General features: G+C 33.2%; 1 protein-coding gene across 1 annotated transcript; it reads right to left on the reverse strand.

Annotated features, from left to right (window-relative positions):
• Nucleotides 1-1,288: 1,288 nt before the first annotated feature.
• LOC134234410 (annetocin receptor-like) lies at nucleotides 1,289-22,386 on the reverse strand. The gene is made up of 3 exons (XM_062716473.1): nucleotides 22,173-22,386; nucleotides 5,077-6,058; nucleotides 1,289-1,694 (listed from the first exon to the last, which is right to left on the reverse strand). The coding sequence occupies exons 2-3, from the start codon at nucleotides 5,981-5,983 to the stop codon at nucleotides 1,447-1,449; spliced, it is 1,155 nt and encodes a 384-aa protein (XP_062572457.1). The 5' UTR covers nucleotides 5,984-6,058; nucleotides 22,173-22,386; the 3' UTR covers nucleotides 1,289-1,446.
• Nucleotides 22,387-23,515: the final 1,129 nt, after the last annotated feature.

Here is a 23,515-nt window from a genome sequence, read left to right on the forward strand (position 1 = left end):
CTAAAAAAAAAAAAAAGAATTAGTTATCTCTTTCGTTATCTTATTTTTGGAGTGAAAAATTTTGAAAAAACATATTTTCATAAACGAACGTAGTCAATAATTTTATATAATTTTGGCAATCAATTTGCTTTCTTCTCATACAAATCCTTTTTAAATAGATTCTGCCTTTGCAAAAATGTAAAAACCAGTAGACTTTAAAAAAGGCAGTTAAAATTTTCCAATTATTTATCTTTAAGAAATCTGTCAATGGTGTTTAAAAAATAAACTTGAAATATATGTTGAGTGATAATACGAATCGGCACTCTGTAAATAAATGGTTTTATTATATGATTGAATAATTTCAATCTCTCTGATTGGCTGAGATCCAACTATGTTAGAAAAATACTACGTTGTATTGACCTGCACGTGACGTTCCAGGTCAATACAAGGATTTATTTCCTTTACGTTGATCTAAAAATAGATCGGGATATTCCAAATACATACAAATTGATTTGGAAAGCTATTTAAACTACTATAACTTTTTTTTATCTGAAGAAAACATAAGCGAATATATATTTTCGGGTAAGGGTGGTAAGAGGGGATGCAGGGACACTCCTCCAACACTTTTACTGAACAACAATTTTTACTTTATGGCAGTCAGTTTTCCCTGCTCCTTCCTTAAAAAATCTATGCTAGAAAAAAACTGACATTTTTTTTTCATGGCAACTAAAATTGATTTTAAAAAAAAAACTTTAAAAAAAACTAAAATAAATATGACCTGTAAGGTTGATTTACATTTTAATTCTGCTTCTCTTTTAATTGTATTTGGTATTTTGGATAGGACTTAATTAAATGCAAACAAGTAATGGGTTTTATCATTTTATTAACAATTATTGCTGTTTTTTTTCAGTCAATACAATGATTTAGCCATCTTCGAAGTACAATATTCACCTCGCCCTCCGGGCTCGGTGAATATTGTACTCCTCAGATGGCTAAATCATTGTACTGACCTCAAAACACAGCAATAATTGTATAATATTTATTTTCCTTTGAATGACAGGAAATATGAGGGAAAGCAAAATTGAAGCTACAGAAAGTTTCTTTTTTTTTTAAATCTATATAATGAAATACCCAATGTCATTTTGTTTTTCAATTCCTTGTACCAAATAAAGAATAATTATCCTCTAGTGTAAAATTAATTGCAACGTTTACGACATTACTTCTATAAAATATATATTTTAATAGCCATTGGTACATTGCTGCCCAGGAATAATTAAAATGGTCGTTAACTGCTTCGCTAAAATGATAACCAAATTTCGTATATTTATTAAAACAATTTACGAAAACATATTGTAATATACAAGAAATATCTGCTTTATAATATGCTCCATAATATGTATTTTAAAAATGATGAATAAAATTCTGGTTGTGTTTGAACGCTTGAAACAGTCATTGATAAAGGGTATTTCATGAGGATTTTTCAGCCATCGGGATCGGAATCATCTGTTTAGTTTCAAAGTTTTTAGATCCTCTGGTACTGCAGGAATCGGACTCTACAAAAGTTTGGTTGGTTCCTGCTTGAGAATACTGAGGGTAAGGTGATTTGGGGCGCCCTTTTTTACAACATGTCGCCATGCCGCTGAATGCCAGGTAAATCCAAGGATTTGTACAGCTATTAAGACTAGCAAGCAGAAGAATGATCACAAAAGATGCACCTGAAAATAAAAAAAATGGAAATTTACCACTTTTTAAAAATAATTTTTGAAACATATGGAAGTAACGAACAGTTTTCAAGATCAAAATTCCGTAAAACAATACAAAATAGGATCAGAGAAAACAAGGACCAGAGGTGGGAACAGGTGCCATGGAGAAGTGAGCATCCCCTGCTGACCGGTCACACCTGCCGTGTGCTCCTTGTCATGATCGGGAAATACGTCGTCAATTCAGTATATAAAATAATGAACTAACAATAAGTAATACATGAAAAACATCAGTCAGTATTATATCTAAAGTATTAACTTTAAATGACTTGTTAATTTTAAATGTGTGCACCAATTTGTTTCTAGAAAAAAATTAATTCTTTTGCCTAATGCAAATGGAAAACTAATCAATATTTTAATAATTTACTTATAAAAAAAATGATGAAAGTTACTAGCAATGGAAACACTTCTAGAAGATAATCTATTAGATTTTGAAATTGCTATAAAAATTCTCATTTGTTTGTTCATGCATTTACGGTTAAAACGACGTTGGGATAGATAAGTGAAAAAAAGTAATTTGAAATCATTTTCAGTGGATCACGCAAGTCTGCTTATCTCACTTAGAGTTGTCAAGTTTCAGGTTTCTATAATGAAGTGTAATTTTTTTCCTAGAATCTATCAAATATCGCTTAATCATTATATTTTAGTTTCCATTTTTAGCTAACGCATGATGAAATTTTTACCTTATATATGCTTTTCAAATATTGACTGCTATGATATATACTGGTCGATAACTTTTAAAGATCCAACGCTGGAGAAAATTTCAATATTTATGTATATAATCTAGTTCTTGAGAAAGTCAATCTCTTTACATGGTTACACCTACTTGCCCCTGATTATGTCCAAAGTTTGGAAAGAAAGAATATTTGTATATATTATACAGTGTAATATAGTCTATTGACAGTAAGTCAATTCTTCAACTCAGTGAATTATGTAAAATTTGGAAGAAATACCAAAGCTTAATCTTACTGTAATCACAGTAAAACCAGACTTGTGGTGTACATGTGTCTCATAAAAGTTGTTTTTGATACACTGTTGAATGTGCAGCATTGCTTCGTGTTTAAAGAACAAGGTATGATTTCAATACAAATATGGTCCTGTATTTATAAAGATATGCTTTTAGCTTTATTGTACCCTAAAAATTTAATGTTTTCAAAAGGTTTTGAAACTGACTTAAATATAAGTTCGAGTTTATGACTGTGATAGATCAGAAAAGAATATGACATGAATGAGTACCATTCTAGAAATATGACGTCATTAATTTGATGTATTTCTCTATTTAAACAGAAAAAGCCTGAAAATGACCCATTTCAAGGGTAATTTTGCTTCAGAAAAAGTGTCCACAGCCGTCGCCCACTTTAATTTCTACATATCTCAAAATATTTGTGGGTGATGACTGTGGACAATTTATATAAAAGAAAATTCCATTGAAAATTGAAGTCTTCTGCAAGTTTTTCAGAAAATACGGGAAAATGCACAGTCATGTTTATGACATCACAATTAGCATTTATTTATGTATGTAAGAAAAATAGTTTGTAAGATTTTTTTGCATGGAATTTCGATGACTTCAGAAAGCATGAGTTTTCATTTTTTTTTTTTTACATCAGTTTCATTTTTAAGAAAATCACTGGGCAGGATTTGTATTGAAACCGTACCTTGTTCTTAAAATGGATGCTTTTTGAATTGATGAAATCCCATGTAGTAAGATTGATTGATGGATTATTATTGTTGAACACCGAGTGGGCAATATTTCAGTCATATTTCGGCGATAACCATGTAGTAAGAACATACATATTGTATTTCTTATGTTAAATGCTAATTGTGACACAATTTTCAGTGAAATTTACTTTCTAAAACAAGGAACTCATGCATTGCCCACAAAGATTTCGCGGTATGTGATTTTTCAAGTATTTTACGCAATATATCCAAAGACATAAGTGGGCCACGGCTGTAGACACTTTTTTTCTTCAGTAAAATAACAACAGAAATTAATCAATTTGATAAATTTTCTGCTCATAACTTAGAACTGTACCAAGTTAATGACGTCATATTTACAGAATGTCATATTCTTTATCGATTTATCATTTCCGTCTACTCAACTCATGTTAAAGCTAATTTCATGACTTTTTTTGAGGAACATTAAATTTTTAGGGCACAATAAAGCCAGAACTGTACCTTCTCCTTTGAGTACTTGTTTGGAAAATGATTAACAAATATAAATTTTGGATGACGGCCAAATGAAAAGAACTTTAACTATCGATTTGATAGTCCTGCCTGTTAAACATCACCCGATTTTCTGGTAATGCAGGGTCGTATTAGAAAGGGCAATTAATCGTATTCATTCAGTGAATTATTTCAATTCTTTTTTAGTTCACCAGAGCCTAAAGCTTCTGATTACTTTTTGTCCGTTTTGCTGTCTGTCTGTATGTGAACTTTTCTTATTTTCGACTTCATCTCAAGAACCACTTACTGGGCTAATTTTAACCAAACTGGCCACAAAGCATATTTCCATAAAGGGAATTAAAGTTACTTCAAGTGAAGGGCCACAGTGTCTTTCAGGGGTTGATAATTCAGAATATGTAAAAATTTGGTATCGTTTGAAAATCTTTTCAAGAACCACTGGTTAAAAATTTGGAAACTTACATGCATAGTGTAGACTCAGTTTTGTTCAAATCATGACGCCCAGGGGTAGGGTGGGAAATTATAACACCTGGGGGTAGGATGGGGTCGCAGTAGGGATTGTTTCACATAGACCCAGTATGTCTAAGAAAAATCAGCTGATGATGAAAAGCAGGTCCACAGCCACATAGCATCGATTTTGAAAGTGGGGGGGGGGGGGGGCAGCCACAGAAATTCTTTTTTTTAACTCATCTGAAAAAGTTGACAAGCAAAAAAAAAGGGAGAGTTGCCCAAAGTCGAAAATTCTATTTCTTGGGGGGTGGGGTTAGAGGCCAACTATTTTCAATGCCAACTGCTTTCAGTATCAATTTTTGTACATTTTCCTCAACATAGAAAGTTGGGGGACCAACGAACCTTTCAACGAACATTTTCTATAGTCCTTTCAACAAACATTTCCTATAGTATAAGTAAGGTTGGGAAAAAAGTGGGGGGAGGCCCCCCCCCGTTGCTACGTGCCTGGGTCCTTATTAAATAAAAATTGAGCATTGTGTAGATTCAATTTTGTTCAAACCATGTTGCCCAGGGTAAGGGTGGGACATCTGTAAAATTCATGAAACCAGCGGGTACATGTAGGATAAATGTTTTACAAATAGAAATATGTCAAGGAAAAAAAACTGATGAAAAAAAAATATCATATTGAATTAAAAAAAATGCTTACTTGTAAATGGTGCAGTTATGTCATAGGCGGCCCACATTTGAGCAATGAAGAAAGGTCCCCAACATATTAAGTAGCACAATACTACCGTAAGTGTCAAGTATATAGTCTTCTTCTTGGATTTTGAGGCACAGCGGGTATGTGCTCGAGGATTTGTCAGTAAATCACTTCTTTTGTTGAAGCCATTTGATTTTGTATTGAAAGAAACCCGAACTTGTTCTTTGGAGGATACACTGATAAAGACGACGTAACAAATCCGTGAGTAAGCAAATGTAAGAATGAGAAATGGTATGAAGTAAATAGACAAAAAAATCCATGTCATATATGCCTTTATTTCCCAGGGTTCTCCAGTACTCATAGTTTCCCAGCAGTCGTACTCGCCACTTCCGGGGGAAGTTTCTATATAAGCGAACAAAATCAGCTGTGGAATAGAAAAAAATAATGCAAGAAGCCAAGCTACGAAGACCATGATATTCGCCCTCCGTCGCTTTGACCAAGTGTGGCTGGTCAGCGGGTGACAAATGCTAATGTATCTATCTAATGCAGTCACAACTAACACGTATGAAGACGCATACATGGCAACCAATTGGAAATATTTCACCATTTTGCAAAGAAAATTGTTTCCCTGGAAACGGAATGTGATGTCCCATATTAATTGTGGGAGAACGTTAAAGAATGCAACAAAAATGTCTGCAAAGCACAAATGTACGATAAACCACTGCATTCTGCTTAGTCTTTTTAATTTCACACGAAAAACGATTAGGACGGCTGCATTTCCAAAAATTGCCATATAAAGTATAATGGCTTGCAGAATGATTTCTACTTTAGCAAGGTCTTCTGAATAATTTTCGGGAGAAATTGTTTCATTGTTCTTAGTAGAATTGGATGTGTTAAGGTGAAAAGTCTCCATCTCTTGTATTTCAAGCTGTTGAACCAGTCGCCGGTTCCCCGAGAGGTTCACAAACCTGAAGCTGCCCTTTGTTACCTAGATAAACAAAAACGTCTTTGAAATGACAATAAATGGTAAATCAATATAAAAACTAATAGGATAACAAACAAATTTACAATCATTTCGCATTTACAGTTCCCGGTAGAGTTAAAACGTAAATAGAATAGATCTCGTAAATGGAATAAAATCCCTCATAGGGAATTGGTCTGATTGTCTTTTGCCCTAATGCATTTATTGTTTGAATGTTTGTCGAACAAGATTTAGCTGCAGTTTCTATGTGCCGTTTTGGTTCAGATTTAAGCTGGTTTTTAAAGAACACGTATTTACATGTACCTTACACAACACAGTTTTTCATAATTCATATCACTCCATTATGCTTTTCTGTCAGTCATCTCCGGTGACCGTGTATAGAACATAATATTATATCAATGAGACCATCGTTAGGATATAGATTTGGTTTTGTATTGTTCATATATAGCTATGAAACATAGCAAAGATCCAAAGAAGATACTATTTATATAATGTATGGTGGCATTTGTCCGTCAATATTTTTAAAAATGTTTATTCGGTATATAAATACAATATACGTATAAAACACATATATGATACCAAAAATAGTTCAAAAAAGCTCGAAAGCTTTTGTCCAATGGGGTCCTTTCCTTAAATGTTGGCGAGGGGGTCACTATGGTGCGTGGAAAGCGGGGTACGCAGAGATAACCAACGTCTCCGAGCGGGTGACCATCTTATCCTCTCACATACAATTCAAGTACCAATTTTTGGGCCAAACTCTCAAATAAACAATTTTGTACTTTTTATTGGATCAACTTGGAATATACATTTACTTGAGTTTTGGATCTGTAAGTGCTGAGGGTTTAATATCCATTTGACAATGAATTTCGGAAACAAAGCATACTTAACTAAGATGAAACTGTATAAAAGATTATCAATACATGCGTTACAGGTAACATTTAGTGTATTTTATAATGATACTTGGAATAAGCATGATTACATTGGTCTACCATGGCACCTTCTGTATAACAGTCTTTGGAATAAAATAAATAAAGATCAATCTCAACTTTCAACACGAAATAAAACTCTTGAGCATGCAGAATCATAAACCAGGGACCACTGGGAACACTTTAGATGGGTTCAGGTGCAATGGTGGAAAAAGCAGTTACTCCTTTAGAACGCGGCAAAATAAAATATTAAATCTTTGAATTATCTTGATCTTATATACATGTAATAGAGCAAATCATAAACTTATACGATCTTTGACTTTTTCCTTTTTCATCAAATTTGTTCTCCAGTCGGTATTAACTTGCAGACATTTTGTCGTCAAAATGTATTATTCACATTTGATTCCATCAAAGACGATTTCATCTTGGAAAACGTTGATTTCTTGAAAAAGGGCAAGTCATCTGTTCAAATATGGATTTCACACTTCGGACTTGCTAAGGAAAAAGTAATCAACATGCGTGCAATTCAATAAACACGTTTAAGTGGACTTTTTTGAGAGAACATACATGTAATAGTTTTTAAAATGTGTATTTTGTGATAAGAAGTAAAATACAGAAGCCTGTTTTAAAAAAAAATGGTGTTCATACAGATTAAAAGTTTGAAATAAATTGTACCAACAGGTGGATTCGAACCAGGACACTAAAAATGTTCATGGTGATCGTCTACGGTCGATTTTTCTGAGCTATATTGATGTAAAAACAGAAGTTATAAATACAAGTAAACCATTGAGATGCAAATAGGTTTTCGCATTTTTTTTTGGGGGGGGGACAATTTTCGAGATTAATTTCAAAGTTTCAAGTAATGTAGTTTAGGTTCAAAATAAAAACTCTGAAAAAGATTTGGACAAATATACGATACAAAACATCTACACTTTAAAGAACATTGAAAATGTGTTTGTGCTATTTATCTCTCGTTATTTGATCACCTTTGAGTGTAATACATTACGAACAGTATTTGAATCGTGACACACGCGTTATCATGTATTTGTCCTAAGAACAATATGAAGCAGAAGTTATGCAAAGTCTTAAGTGCGTGAAAAGAAGAAAACACTTGCTGTGGCCTTCAACTCGACATTAGATATATCGACGATGTATTGTCAATGATGGTGAGCTTGAGATAAAAGATACCACAGTGTTTGACACAACTGTTTCATACTTGGATATTTTACTTGAAAAAGACACTAATGGTAATCTAACAACCAAGCTCTATGATAAACGTGATGACTAACTTTCTTTATGGTCAGTTTCCCTTACCTATGCAGCATTACACCTTCATCACCTTCATACGGATTTTACATATCTCAGTTGATTCGATACGCTAGAGCATGCTCAAAGTATGAACAATTTCTAAAACGAGGCAAATTTTTGACAAACAAGTTGATGAAACAAGACTATCAACAGTCTACAATTTATCATTGAGTCAAATACTGGCTGATGTTTTTCATACTAATTGTAACCGTTCACTGTAGCCTAGTGGTAGAGCGTTCGCTTCGTGATCGGGAGGTCCGCGGGTTCTATTTTCGTTCGCGGCGCCACGTCAAACCTAAGACGTAAAAATAAGAAGTGACTGTTTCTTCGCCAAGCGCTCGGCATCAGAAGTGAAAGTCACGGGTCTTTCGGATATAACCTTAAAAACGTAGGTCCCGTGTCACGGTAGGCGCTGGCACGATAAAGAACCCTCACTGCTTAATGACCCTGAGTGCCGAGTATAGGTCTAAATTTGAAGCCCTTCACCGGCATACGGTGACGTCTTCACATGAGTGAAAAATTCTCGAGAGGGACTTTAAACAATATACAATCAATCATACAAATTGTTATTCCATTATTTATACACTGAATTGACGACGCATTTCCCCCCGTTATTTCCCGATCATGACAAGGAGTACGCTGCGGGTGCGACCGGTCGGCAGGGATGCTTACTCCTCCATGGCACCTGATCCCACCTCTGATGTTTTGGAGGTCCGTGTTTACTTTGCTCCTGTTTTGTATTGCATTATGGACTTTGATATTGAATACTGTTCGTTATCTCCATATCCTTCATTAACACTCAATCGAGAAAAAAAAACATTCATATTAACAAATAATCTAGATTTCTTACTGACTCTTTGGAGTACACAATACGACATTCTCGTATTTCATAGAATCAAATCAAACCAATTATAAAGTCGTTTTTAATTATCTTATTTCCGACTTTAATATCGCAGCAGATTAAAATAACTAAATGCTTGTTTTCAAGCCGATCTGCATTATTAAGGACAGTCCTCTTATTATACGAATTGTTGGGATCAATCTTGCTTAAACTGGCTTGTCGTTGACTCTGGTGTGTTTGCTGTGATTGTGAGATCAACAACGCGAAATTGAATGGGTTTTTTTTTTCTCCAATGTGAGTTTATATACGTTACTGCAGTGTTCATGTCCAAGGGTTATCGGTACAGATATACAATTCTGTAATTTTCATTATGAGCAATACAGGAAATATTTTATTATATGCCTTATAAGCATGAAGTATAGTGACGTCAGATTAAATGGAGGAGACACAACTGTAAATTAAAATATATACATTTGTGGTTTTAATTATATACACCAGATATAAAATTCTGATTATCAATTATCTGTTTTAAAAAAATCTTTTTGGATGATAAAAAATAATTTAGCAAGTATGTATTTGTTCATTATGATGTCACTGAGCACACAAAGCATTCAATATCGTTATTTATGGAAATTTTAACACTTCGCATTCTGTCCATAGGAACTATGTGTCATTTATTACATACATAGACACACACTTCTCTATTGCCTTTATGGACCTAATGCTTTTTAAATTTTTTTAAACAAACTAACTTGAAATCTTTTTTGAATTTTTTTTAAGCCTATATCATCTTTTCAAATTTTATATTTCTAAAAAGTTTGCAAAGAATGATTGAAAAATTGATATTTCAAATATGGGGGTATAGGAGTTCAAAAGGCTGTATTGTAAATTTATCTGGTTGAGCATAATAAACTATGTGTTTTTGTTAACCTTAGATATAATTCTTAATATTTTTAAAGAAAAAATGGCACATAAACAGTTTCGATTTTGAGAAATATTAAAAATAAAGAATTTTTGAGATTTTTTTCTGAAAGACGTGGACAGATTCAACATCAATTTGTTAATGTTTTCCGATAAAGATTTCAAATATTCTCTTGGCAAATGAATGTTTTTGATTTTCACAAGTTTTAACATAAATTTGATGTGATTTAGTGCCTAGCTAAATGAAATATGATGTCTCACTTCTTTAAGATCAAATTTGGCAGTGGAAGTTTTAGAGGTACATGTATGTACTATGAGACGTGTTGTATGAAAATTCGCCTGCAAAGATATGTCTTTTATGGGTGTTTTAGTTAGTTTATGACTTATTTAAGGTATTCAAATTAAAAAATTATTGGTTTGACGGAAAATTTTGAAAGTACGGACCTACCTTAATGAAGGAGACACAACTGTAAATAAAAAAAAACAAAACGTCATACTTTAAGGATTGCAACACGATCTTATGTTATTTATGAAGTTAAAAAAATATTACGGATTTATTTTCCAGAAAATGAAAGAAAGGAGGGAAATGTTTATTGTTGGGTCAAAGACAATGTTGTATTCTCTTATCAGTCTTTGTGAGGTTTTTAAACATGTATCGGACTCTGTAAAGATTAATATCATTGAAAGTATTTGAAAAGTCAATTCTATAGGTATAAATTTTCTCCCGTAATTAGTACAATCGAACATTCTTATAGAGGAGAAATTTTTTAAAATCCAGAAAAAGATGAACTAAATTCCCGTTTTATTTACTGTATATGACATCAATGACATTTTGTCGGTTTCGAATGCTTACTTGAATTGTAGGTTGAATCCCTTTAATTCGAAATAAAAAAAAAAAAACATGTTTCTTTAGAAAGAACTGATTGCAAACTAAAAGCGAAGCTTCATGATACTAGTAAACATGATTATTTTTTTTTTTTACCGTCAACTTCCCTTACCTATGTAGCAATATATCATATATTCACCTGCAAATTGAGTTTATGCCTCTGAGTTGATCCCTTTCTGCGTATGAGAATGTAACAGGATCCATTTCTTACATGAGGCAGGCTGATCATGCAACTATATCAACAACCTTTTTAGCCAAAGTTTGGCAACTACGTAATGTATATAGACAATGCAATAAAACTAATTCACAAAACCAATCTTTAACTGTCATTAGATCGAAGTTTGACAAACCTTTTTCTGAGAAATTGTAAGGCATTCTTTATGACCAGTCGACAGTAATATTACACATTGAATTTCCTACGATTTTTCTGTTTACACATCATGACAAACATCTAGTGTGAGTAGATGACACTTTCACATTGAATTTTCTACAATTTTTTACTGTTTTCACATCTTGTATTGAGGAGGGACACATGCCATGTGTGTGTTAAAAGATGTTATTGGATTTCTCAGTTTGCATTGTTTTTATGAACTTTTACATAGGACCATTATTCGTCGTCTTCAGATTTCATTCTTCTAATTTGAAAGTTCGTTTATCTAAGAGGTTTAACCTCTCTGGTTAAGAGGGGTGACAACCATTACATATGGCTTAACCTATATGGGTGGATAATAGAGAGAAAAAAAGTTCCTGAAAATTAGAAAATTTGAGGGAAGGGTCAATCGGCTTTTAGAGGACTGGATGGTTGTGGCCATTTTCAGATTGTTGTTCTTCTTTAGAAGAAAAGATAGATATAAATATATACAAAATGATCAATTTTTGAAAGTAAATAGTATTAAAGTTTTCTTTGCCAAATGATAGTTGACAGCTTAAGATATATCTAAAAAAACAAGAGATGTTTGTAAAACACTTATGCCCCCTCCCTCAAATAATTGGAATTTTTGCGAAGAAAATAAACGGATTGTAAATAATTGGAATTTTTGAAGTCCAAGGTGCATAACAAAATGGCCCGATCGTACCCAAAACAAAAGTTGACCTAGATATTCTTACGATAAATCTATATACCAAATATCATTCCAACATGCAACCTCTGCGAAGAAAATGAACGGAGACTGGTGGTAGACCGATAGACAGACAGCAGCAAAGCAATATGCCCTACCTTCCTCCCCACTTCAAAGGTTGGCACAATAAGTTATACCTGAATGTAAATTTGTTGATACCTCAAAAAGTTTCATACTTGACAGCGAAAGAATATTCCTGGGTACATGTAATTCTCTTTATTATATGATTGAATAATTCCCATCATTCTGTTTGGCTGAGATCCAACAATGTGGAAGAAATCTACGTTATATTTACCTGCACGTGACGTTCCACGTAAATACAAAGATTTATTCCCTCTACATTGCTATAAAAATAGATCAGGAAATTCCAAATAGACACAAATTGTTTTGGAAAGCTATTCAAACGACAATGACTTTTTTTCATGTGAACAAAACATAAGCTAATATGTATTTTCGAGTGAGGGTGGTTAGAGGGGATGCAGGGATCCCCTTAAACACTTTTACTGAACAACAATTTTTACTTTTTTCGGCTGTCGGTTTTCCCTGATAATACTCCTTCCTTTCAAAATCTAATCTATAAAAAAGACTGATATTATAATTATCTTTTTTCATAGCAAATAAAATAGGTTAAAAACATTTTCAAATTGATACGACTAATAAGGTTTATTTACATTTTAATTCTGCTTCTGTCTTGTATTTGGCTAGTACTTAATTAAATTCGAACAAGTAATAAGCTGTATCATTTAATCAGTGAATCATATAATAAAAAAATTATTGCTGTTTTTCAGTCAATACAATGATTTAGCCATCTTCGAAGTACAATATTCACCTCGCCCTTCGGGCTCGGTGAATATTGTACTCCTCAGATGGCTAAATCATTGTATTGACCTCAAAAAACAGCAATAATTGTATAATATCCTGAGATTGACATAATGACCAGCACGTGGTAAAGTTGATTAAATTCTGGACACCCCATCTAGAATTAGTTATAATTAACAAGATCCTGCCTCAAAATAAAAATTAACTTTACAGTAAGGTCAAATTCTTATTTTTATTACAATAATATTTTCAGGAATGTATTATTACATAAATGTTATAACTATGGTATTTCTCTATTAAAGAAATAGCTTCGACAATGGATATTTTACTTCAAAAAACACCTGCCATTTTATTTTTCCTAATTAGCTACTCCATCGGAAGTTAAATTGTTTGGATTGAATGGTTCTCTTACTAAAGGAATGATATCTTTCATGATTAACTAAAATCATTTCCTCTGACGGAGAATTACCAACTCATCAAGGCGAGAGGAAATCTACTATACCGGTTTTGTCATGGAATTCCACTACTGCACACGAGAACACCTGGGTAGAGGGCATTGTTTTCTACCACTTTCAAGTTCAAACAGAGTTCCTGCTTTTTTTGCTTTTACAGAAATGGTCATTATTACAGTTTAAAATTACCAGACTGCCACTAAACTGTCATATGCCAGCTGCGTCTAAAACAAAATGATAACAGAACTTGAAGCAAATGTGTAATCGAGCTCGTTAACAATATGAGTGGCTCTGTTCATCTCGTTTTAGTCTTATAGACGTCAAGCAGCCACGGGGTTCACAGGTTTTTCTCATTTTCTAAAGACTTCTCCATTTTGTATTTTTCACGGGAAATAAGTGATAGCAGGAGTTTCGTGATAGCTTATCCAGAATTGCGTGTAAATCCTTCCTCTTTAAATTAATCGCGGATGGAAATCTTTAAAAATATTAGATATAATTTGAATACCGGGAAAGAATCTGTAATTTTTTAACCTTCTTATGCATATTTAACAAAATCTGTTATTTTGATATTTGACGGGTAAATGAAAAGTTAGGAAATTAGAGTTTATGTAATAATGAATTTTCCTTGTATAATCTATAATAAGACGATTTTTTATTAGTGTAAATTATTTCTTTTTTTTTTAAATAAAAAAAAGGGGGGGGTATGCGATGTTTTAAAGAAATTTCCAAGCTAAATATCATTTTTCTTTATAATTTGAATTAAATGAAGGATATGGAGATAACGAACAGTATACAATCTCAAAGTCCATTAAACAATACAAAATAGGAGCAGAGCAAACACGGACCTCCGAAACATCAGAGGTGGGATCAGGTGCCATGGAGGAGAGAGCTTCCCCTGCTGACTGGTCACACCCGCCGTGTGTTCCTTGTCATGATCAGGAAATAATGGAAAAACCCGTCGTCAACTCTGTATATAAATAATGGACTAACAATTGGTATGAAAAACGTCAGTTAGCATTTGACTCAATGATAAATTGTATTTGCTGACAAGGTCATTGTATCAACCATAGAACTTAAGAAATGATGACTTTAAACTAGACTGCTGATATTCTTGTTTCATCAACTTGCTCGTCAGTAATTTACCTCGTTTTAGAAATAGTTCTTATATAGAGCATGCTCTTGTGTATCGAATCAACTGAGATAACTCCGTATGCAGGTGATGAAGGTATATTGCTGGGAAGTTGACGATAGAGAAGTTAAAGTCATCACGTTTATCATATAGGTTGGTTGTTAGATTACCATTAACGTCTTTTTCAAGTAAAATATCCAAGTATGAAACAAATGTGTCAGACTCTGTGGTATAACACATAAATGTTTAAAATTGCTTGAAAGGTTAATTTTTACAATATCGTAAAATTCATGATCATGCTTATACAGGTATTTTTTTTAATATACCGAGACTTATCTTTGACTAGCTAACTAGATATCGCAGGACACACTTGAATTTAAACCAGGCATCTATCCTCGCTCCCCATCGGCCCTTCGGAAGAAAACAGTATAAACCGAGGTCCCGTGTCGCGGTAGCTGTTTCTAACCACGAAATGAATTCCCCACAAACTAATACTTTTATTTGATACCCCGAAAATTTGTTCCCACGAAAATATGTGATTTTACAGTATATACAACTTATCTGGGTCGTATTTTGTCTCCCAAGTTTTATATTTGTTAAATTTTTGTTTTATCAAGAAATTGCATTTCGGATAACCAGGTTTTTATACATGTATGGGTCCGTGTTTTTTGCTTTATTATTTGTTTTGTTTATTAGTTCATAGATGCTATCTTCACCTTCGTTTAAAATAGTGTGTGCGTTCTTCCGACTGACTTCGTTAAAATTGCTCGATTCAAATCCTCTTTAACATCCAGGAAACGAGTTTTTCATTCATTCTGGGATTTTCTCATCCCTTCAACAGCTGTTTTAATTTTGTAACTACCTCTAGGTTCAGTAATAACTTAGTTCCTAGAACGCATGCTTTTAGCTTTCTTAAAGATGTAACTAAATCTTAGAGTGGTCAGCTATTTATATGCTACTAGCATATATAGTATTTCATGCAAAAAGAATCGAGCATGATACAAGTAGTTAAGAAATGCACAAAAAACATCCACACATTTATTAATAAGATTCCGTCCAAAAAATAATTCTCAACACTCAAACGAATGATTAAGTTGAAATCATCATAAAAATTATTTATCATAATACGTATTTCAAAGTCTTAACACCATTTGTCATCGTACGATCCGTTTTGGGATCCCGACCCTAATGTATTTTCATAATATTTAAATATCAGTTTGTGTGGTTACTGGAAATCATACAGTTTGAAAGAACAATATGATGACCTCATAATGATATATAAACATGTATAAATGTTAATTATCAACACCGCCACTCAAAATTCAAAAGTCTTAAATAAAATTGGGCATTCTTTGTAAAGTAGGTCAAAGTAAAGTGACGTAACGCTGGTATTTTTCTTAATGTTTAATGACAATCAGTGCACATGCTAAATAGCATACAGAATTAAATATCTAAAATATGCTGTATAGTAAAGTAGGTCAAAGGACAAGTTCAAAGGTCACGAGATCGTTTATCATGGAAATTTACGAATGCCATAGTGCCAAGCAATGAATGTGCAAAATATCAAGTCCATATCTCTTACAGTTCTTGAGATACAAGGTGTGAAAGACGGACAGACAGACTCCGGGTAAAAAGATCCCGAACTGCTCCGCAGGCGACACAAAAAAGAGCCTTGATTTTAAAAATTCTGGGGAAAAAATCATTCCATCTACCTACGGACTAAATGTTTTTATCCTGAGTCGGGAGAGAGCAAGCAAACATTAAAGATGGCCAAACAAATAAATTCTAATCTAATCGGCGAGAACGCTATACCTTTGCACAACTAGCATAAACTTACAGCCACGAATATGTAGGACCCGAATGGTGTTTAACCCCACATACTCAATTGTCAATAGGAACAGAATTGGTATTTATCACTAACTTTTAACACTTATGTACAATACCAGACATCGATCATTTGGAAGCGAGAGATCAATATACATCCAAAAGACCCGTCATAAGCAGTAACTGCAAAGGGGGAAAAAAAATAAATGATAGAGTTGATGAAATGTGAAAATTCTTTTTGAAGTTTCTAATCTCTTAATGGTTGAGTTTCACGATTGTTAATTTATTGATTACATGGTATAAACAGCTTAAATCTGTATAGAGTATTATTTTTCTGACTTCGAATTCGGTTTTTACTTTTTCGTGCACTTTACTTGAAACCAATAATGTGTATTAATTTATTTTTAACAATAGTCAAGTCCATTTTTCAAACAAGTTGTCCATGGTTCCACAAATGACAAACACATTTTAGTCTTAAACTATTTTTCATAATTTGTAAAATAACTTTTAAACACATTTAAATCTAAGATATTTTTCATAATGAAAGACATGGGCATGAATTTATGTAGTACATATTCTTTGGTGTTTTTTTTTTTCTTTTCAATTTTATCAGTTGAGTAAAGAACTTGATCTTACCAAATTCAATAGCATCAAAACGTGTGACTTTTCCATATTACCAAGTATACAAGAGGCCCATGGGCCTTATAGGTCACCTGAGTGTTGTTTAACAACTTTCAAACAATTAACTTTGGTTCGTGTTTTAAACCAGAAGCCATGAAATTCACAATTCAAAATTTTGAAAGAGCCACCATTGCTTATCATAATTATAAACTTACCATGTTTATTCTATTTACTTAATACCCAGAGGTAGATCAGAATAACAAAGACAAAATGCACTTCCACTTCATAATCAGTTTTGCACCCCTCCCCAATGAAACCACTGAACTTGGGGCCACATATTTCAAAATTTTGCAAATTTTATCATAAAATGGTTGATTAATACCAAAGAGCAGATTTCAAAGCATTAGTTTATTTTCAGACTATGTACCCCCCCCCCTCCTGACCCAGGGGGGCATAAAAAAATAACCATTTTGCTAGATGCACCTTTCTTCATCATAAATATATATGAATGTACTTGGATCATTGGCATAAAAACCAGGATCAAAGGAAAAGATTTTCAAAGAATTAATGTATTTTCACTACATAATAAATAAAGCCCCGTCCTAACATCAGAACACTGACCCTGGGGCCATAAAATTCACAATTTTGGAAGAGGCACTCTTGTTCATCATAAATTTGTGCTTAGTTAGTTAATTTATTACCCAGAAGCAGAGAAGAATATTTTCAAAGAATAAATGCATTTTCACTATATAAGCTATATAGCCCCTCCCTAGCACTAGGACCCCTGACCCTGGGGCCATAAAATTCACATTTTTGGAAGAGGCACTTTTGCTCATCATAACTATGTACTTAGTTAGTTTATTTAATATCCAGGAACAGAGAAGAAGATTTTTAAAGAAATAATGCATTTTCACTTTATAATCTATATAGCCCCGCCCTAGCACTAGAACCCCTGACCCTGGTGCCATGAATTTCACAATTTTGGTTACAGGTAGAGGACTCAATGCTCAATACATTCATGCCAACAGTTTGCCTTCTTGATATCCCGGAGTAAAGAAGATTTTTTAAGATTGCAATAATTTTAGTGGTTATGGCCCCACCCCCAGGACCCAGGGGGGCAGGGACCATGAAATTCACAATTTATGTTCCCCTTCACCCATGGATGCTGTATACTAAATTTGGTTGAAATTGGTTCAGTGGTTTAAGAGAAGAAGCTAGAAATATTCAAATGTTAACACACGACGGACGAAAACGGATAGCAATAGGTCAGGTGACCTAATAATACACAGATAAGAGGAGGCGTATTGATAGCATGAGCAATGCACTGCCTTTTTTTAACAAGAATTTCTACCGTGCTATTTATTGGTCATCTGCAGACTTATTTTGTTGAAAACATTTTTGATTCTACACATAAGTAATCTTAAGTTGATATTGAATTATTTATGTCTATATATCAGAACTGTAACATGAAAAGAGATCTCTTGTTGTGGATTTCAAGTCGAAATTAATTTTAGATATATCGAAGACGTTTTATCGATGAACAATAACTACTTTTCATTCATACGTTGGTCCGATATCCCTTTGAACTCGAAATGAAAGAAACACCTTGAGTCCAGTACAACTGCGTCATTTTTAGGTATATACTAGAGAACGACACAGATTATAGACTAAGAATTAAGTTTATGATATACGTGATGACTTATAATATTGTATCTTGTTAAGGTAGAAATAATATATTCTATATCAACTGTATATATGAGATTTATTTTTCATAGATATTTCGATACAAAAGAGATGTTCTTGCATAAATAAGTTTTTAAGCAAGACTGGCTACGGACAACAATTCGATGTTAAATGTGTATCTGCAATCTCGTTTTAAGTCAACTTTTGCAAATTGCTTGGTCGATTGTGTAACAAAGTTATTTGTAGCAAATTAATTCGAATGTTTTGTAACATCTTTCATACAAAATGGCCATTAATTTCATACTGAATTGACTACGGATTGCTCTCTTCACCCGATCACGACAAAAAGCACACGGAAGTGACCGATCGACAGGAGATGTGTTCCCCTCTATTGCACCTGATCCTATCTCTGATAGTTTGCGAGTTCCGCTTTTGCCCTGCGCAGAGCTCACAATATTGTATGATTACTGTTCGTTATCTTTAACTGCGATGCAGGAAAATCACTCCTTATGGATTGGACGAGAAATGGCCTTGCTCTCTTCACCTGACAGGACAAAGAGCACCCGAAAGTGACCGATTCGCAGGAGATGTGTTCTCCTCCATTGCACCCGATCCTATCTCTTATAGTTTGTGAGTTCCGTTTTATGTCCTGCGCAGTGCTCACAATATTGTATGATAACTGTTCGTTATTTTCAATCCTTTGCAGGATAATCACTCTTTATGGACTGGACGAAAAAATAGCTTTGTTTCGCGTCGAGAAGAAAAGCTTAATATAGTCAAAAAATTGAAAAAAAAAAAAAAATTATATCGTTTCAATTTTTGCCCTAAAACATTTTTGAAAATCTGAATTCAATTATATAAATGTTTGCATAGTTAAATACTTGCAATTCTTTAAAGTTATTGCTTTTCCATTATTAAAATGGTATTTCATCATGTGTTTTGATCTAAGGAAAAAAGTAAGGGTTATGCTCATTTGGATATGTCGATGATTGTATGTATCTTGTTTAACATCCCTTTCGAGAAAGCTCATTCGGAAGTTGAGTGCAAACTTGTAAGATAACCAACAACCAATTGTTCTAAAACGATGTAGAAAAAGAAATGAATGTTATGGGTTATTACCTGGAAGCTTTAGTGAAGGTATGGTTTTCACAAAGTTGGCTTTCAGTCGATCAAACTGCGAAGAATTATTTAATCCGATTCGAGTGGTGTGGTAACTTTATCCGATTTATTTGTGTTCTATTAGATAAACACTCCTAGAAGAAGTTTCAAGTGACCATCATCGGCTGTACATATCAATCAAGCAGTTTTTAAAGTCCGGGATATTTTACTAACAATGTAGATATACGCTTCATTTTAACAGTTTAATAAACTTGCATGTATAAAAAATTTCAATAAGGTGTTTTTTTAAACAACAATGAGGTGGTTTTTTTTTTCTAAAACTAAGTTTGGTATATGCATGCTTAAAATTTATACATATCCAGAATCTATTTAGATATAAAGAATAAATTTAAATTCCTGTGAATAATCTCGCAAACCCTTTGCAAAAAATCCATTGGAAACCTTACATTCCAGTCAAGTACTAGTAGTATTATATTCACATTAACCCAAATTCCTCTGCAAAGTTATGAAACAGTGGTCAGAGTCAAAGATTCTACAAATACTACAAATCTGCGACCAGGACATCACACGGATCCCCGGAAATTCCGGAGGTGAAATCAGGTGCGTAGGCTTTCAGATAAATTAATATATATATAGAAATCACCTCGGGTTCTTTTTAAAGAAAGATTTCAAAAGGGAATCATGGCTATAGAGTCAACCTCCTCCAAGGGAGTCGCCAGCGTGGCGAAATGGTTAGTAAGAGCGTCTGCTCTCGAGCCGCGAAGTATGGAGTTGATCCTTGTGTCGTGGGTTCGAATTTCACTGTGGGACGTGGAGACCAGTCCTTCGGATGAGACCGTATAAACCGAGGACCCGTGTCGCAGTAGGTGCTGGCACGAAAAAGATCCCTTACTGCTCAATGACCTGAGTGCCAAGTGCTGGACAAAATTTGCAGCTCTCTACCGGCAAGTGGTGGCGTTTCCATATCAGTGCAATATTTTTGAGAGGGAAGTTAAACTACATACAAATCAATCCTTCAAGGAAATAGTATCATTCCAGAACGAATTTTCCCGGGGGGGGGGAATTCTGCTCTACAGTAAGCCATCCACTCTTGGGTATTCTTATCTTCAAGGGAGGGGAAGTATGGCGGGGGAAGCATTTCTCTGGAGTGAGACAACACCATGGTGTGAGGGCTCACTCTGTAGAGAAAGTTTCAGGGGTGGTGTGAGGACTCACTCTAGATAGAGTTTCAGGGGTGGTGTGAGGACTCACTCTAGAGTTTCAGGGGGAGGTTTCCCTCTACAACACCTCAAGAGAACGTTCCAGAAATCTGATTTTAATTAAATATCCAACGATCTTATGGCCTATTTACAATTAAAGCATATTGACATTATTGCTACCAGACCACCAGGCAATACATGCCGGCTGCGATTGAAAAGGCTTATTACACTCCACTTAAAAAGTTGTCTTGGGTGTATACTAAATATTTTCTAAAATTCGCGTTTCAGTTTTAAAAGATTTATAATATTCTTTGTACAATATATTGCACTGTTTTTAAAAATAACAACTTAAATTTATTGTTGGATGAAGCTTAAAAAAATTATTCTGCGTTCTTTGTTTCGATGGAAATGGAAATTAAATGAAAACAAAATATATATGAAATAATTTCTCATCTCTTTTTTTCAGAAAATGTTTTATAGAGGTGATACCCCGGTATATAGTTTTTAGGATATCTTTAGTACATGTATTATATTTTTTTCACAAAGGGTGCGTTTTGATTAGAGGAGAGCAATACTGAACAGATTACTAACTGCCAGATAAGCACGTTTAATCAGTAAAATGGATGTTTTTGATGGCTTAAAATTACATCTAATCGAACTTAATGGTCAAAATACGTACATATCTAATCGCGAAGCGTCGTAAAATTGACATACAGCATTCATTTTTCGAAAACTTGTGATTGAATTTCGAATATCATGAATTTACAACCATTCGTACATGTATGATAATTTATCTCAGACTGATTCAATTTTTTTTTCGAAAGATATTTACATAAGCGTGTATATAGTTATTGATGTGTAAAATGTTTATTTACAAGGAAACATTAATTAAAAAATGTATAAAAATAATTTCAATGACCTTAAGTTTTATGTTCTGTCGAAATTTTTCTTTTCCAGGACAGTTAACGTTAGAATAATTAATTATCAAGGGTATATAAAATAAAATATTTGTGTGATAATTTGAATAAAATAATTTTCTCAGTTAAAATAAAATATATGATATAAAACTTTTACTTTAAAATTTTACGATGTTAAAGAAAAGCAATTTTTTTACTGTCGAAAATTGTAATATTTTTTTTATATTTTATCAGTCCACGAACAATAATTCGACTACATACTTGTTAAATGAAATTAAGCCTTCTGACGTCCACCTGTCAAATTAAGATTTTCAACTCCGAAATTCTGATAATTTGCTTTAATATAAATTCCCTTACCTTTTGCAAGCTAATACCGATTCCTGACACTAGATTAACAAATCTCTGTGTAACTATTGAATTTTCCCTCCTTTGCTGTCACTGATATCAAAAGAATCTGCCAATACACAAGCAGACTGCCATTTTATATATTGCTGCATTTCGTTATTGATTGCTGATAGGCGTCCAAGAATCGAGAAGAGAGAAAGATGGCAATATTTCTGGGAGCATTAACTAGCAGCTATGGCTGGGTGCTGTCGACACACTGGTAACTATACCTATCACACGGTTACCTTTAGAAGAAAAAAGATGAGGTTTAAGTTTACACCACACCATCATTTACATTTACTACACAATCATATAACATATAGTTTGTTATACCGAAATTTGTTTCATTAATTTTGAGACTATCCTGCTTGTAGTCACATTTGGTGATAATATATGTAGAGTATAACTCAGTCAAGTTTTATTTGATTTTTTTAAAGAAACAAGCTGACACAAGTTATACAAAATATTTTTTTGGGATTTTCTCTTTACCCCTTCCCATGAGGTTTGTCGCTTCTGACACTAGTTATAAGAAATATTTTTTTTAGAATGGTATTTTTGAAATCTACTTATATAGCATAATTCAAAATTGAAGTGAGGATTGAGGGGTCAGTGTGCGTATGCGTACAACTGAAAAATAGTGCAAAGTAACTGAAATTTTTTGACTGAATTTTTAATTTGAATTAAAACAATAACTTTTATTTCCGTCATAATTAATCTTATTTAGTGTGTATAGTATGAATAAAAAAGTTATTGATATATCATGTTTTAGTATTAAAGTATTATGAACACTCAATATATATTTTTATACATGAAGCTTTTTATGAATAAAGTGGTGATCAGCTTGAAATATCGAATTCTGCGAAGATGCGAGTTTCATGTTATTAAATGAAAAGTTTGAACCAGTGCCCAGTGATGTAAATCTTCGGACAAGGCACAAATTATGCATAATACAACAAATCTTTTAAAAGATTTAAATTAACTTGGCGAATACCTGAGATTTAGGTTTTTGTGTTAAAAATGTGTAAATCTTGTTTTAAAAATATTTGAAACTTTGAACCTACCTAACATACGAGGGTTGATCCAAAAGTTCGTGGAATTTCTTCATATTTTATTTATTTTTCATATTTTATTTAATTTTCAGTGGAATTGCTTGAAAGTTGCATATGAAAATATAGACACTTGATGAATATTTTAAATTAAAAAACATTTTAAATATCTTTGAAAGTAACTCTATGGCAGTTGCCATAGAGACGGTTGTTTGGAAAAGCAGGGGAGATATTAACGAGTTTATTATCAGTTTAATTCTTTTAATACGT

Source organism: Saccostrea cucullata, unplaced genomic scaffold (assembly GCF_032062105.1).
Source record: "Saccostrea cucullata isolate Sc308-1 unplaced genomic scaffold, CSIRO_AGI_Scuc_v1 ctg18, whole genome shotgun sequence".
NCBI lineage: Eukaryota > Metazoa > Mollusca > Bivalvia > Ostreida > Ostreidae > Saccostrea > Saccostrea cuccullata.

Excerpts from the sequence above, each read along its gene's own strand:
- LOC134234410 (XM_062716473.1), bottom strand. The coding sequence starts at position 5,983 with ATGGAGACTTTTCACCTTAACACATCCAATTCTACTAAGAACAATGAA. Across the intron at positions 1,695-5,076 it reads CATAACTGCACCATTTACAA|GTGCATCTTTTGTGATCATT; the intron begins GTAAGCATTTTT and ends TTTTATTTTCAG.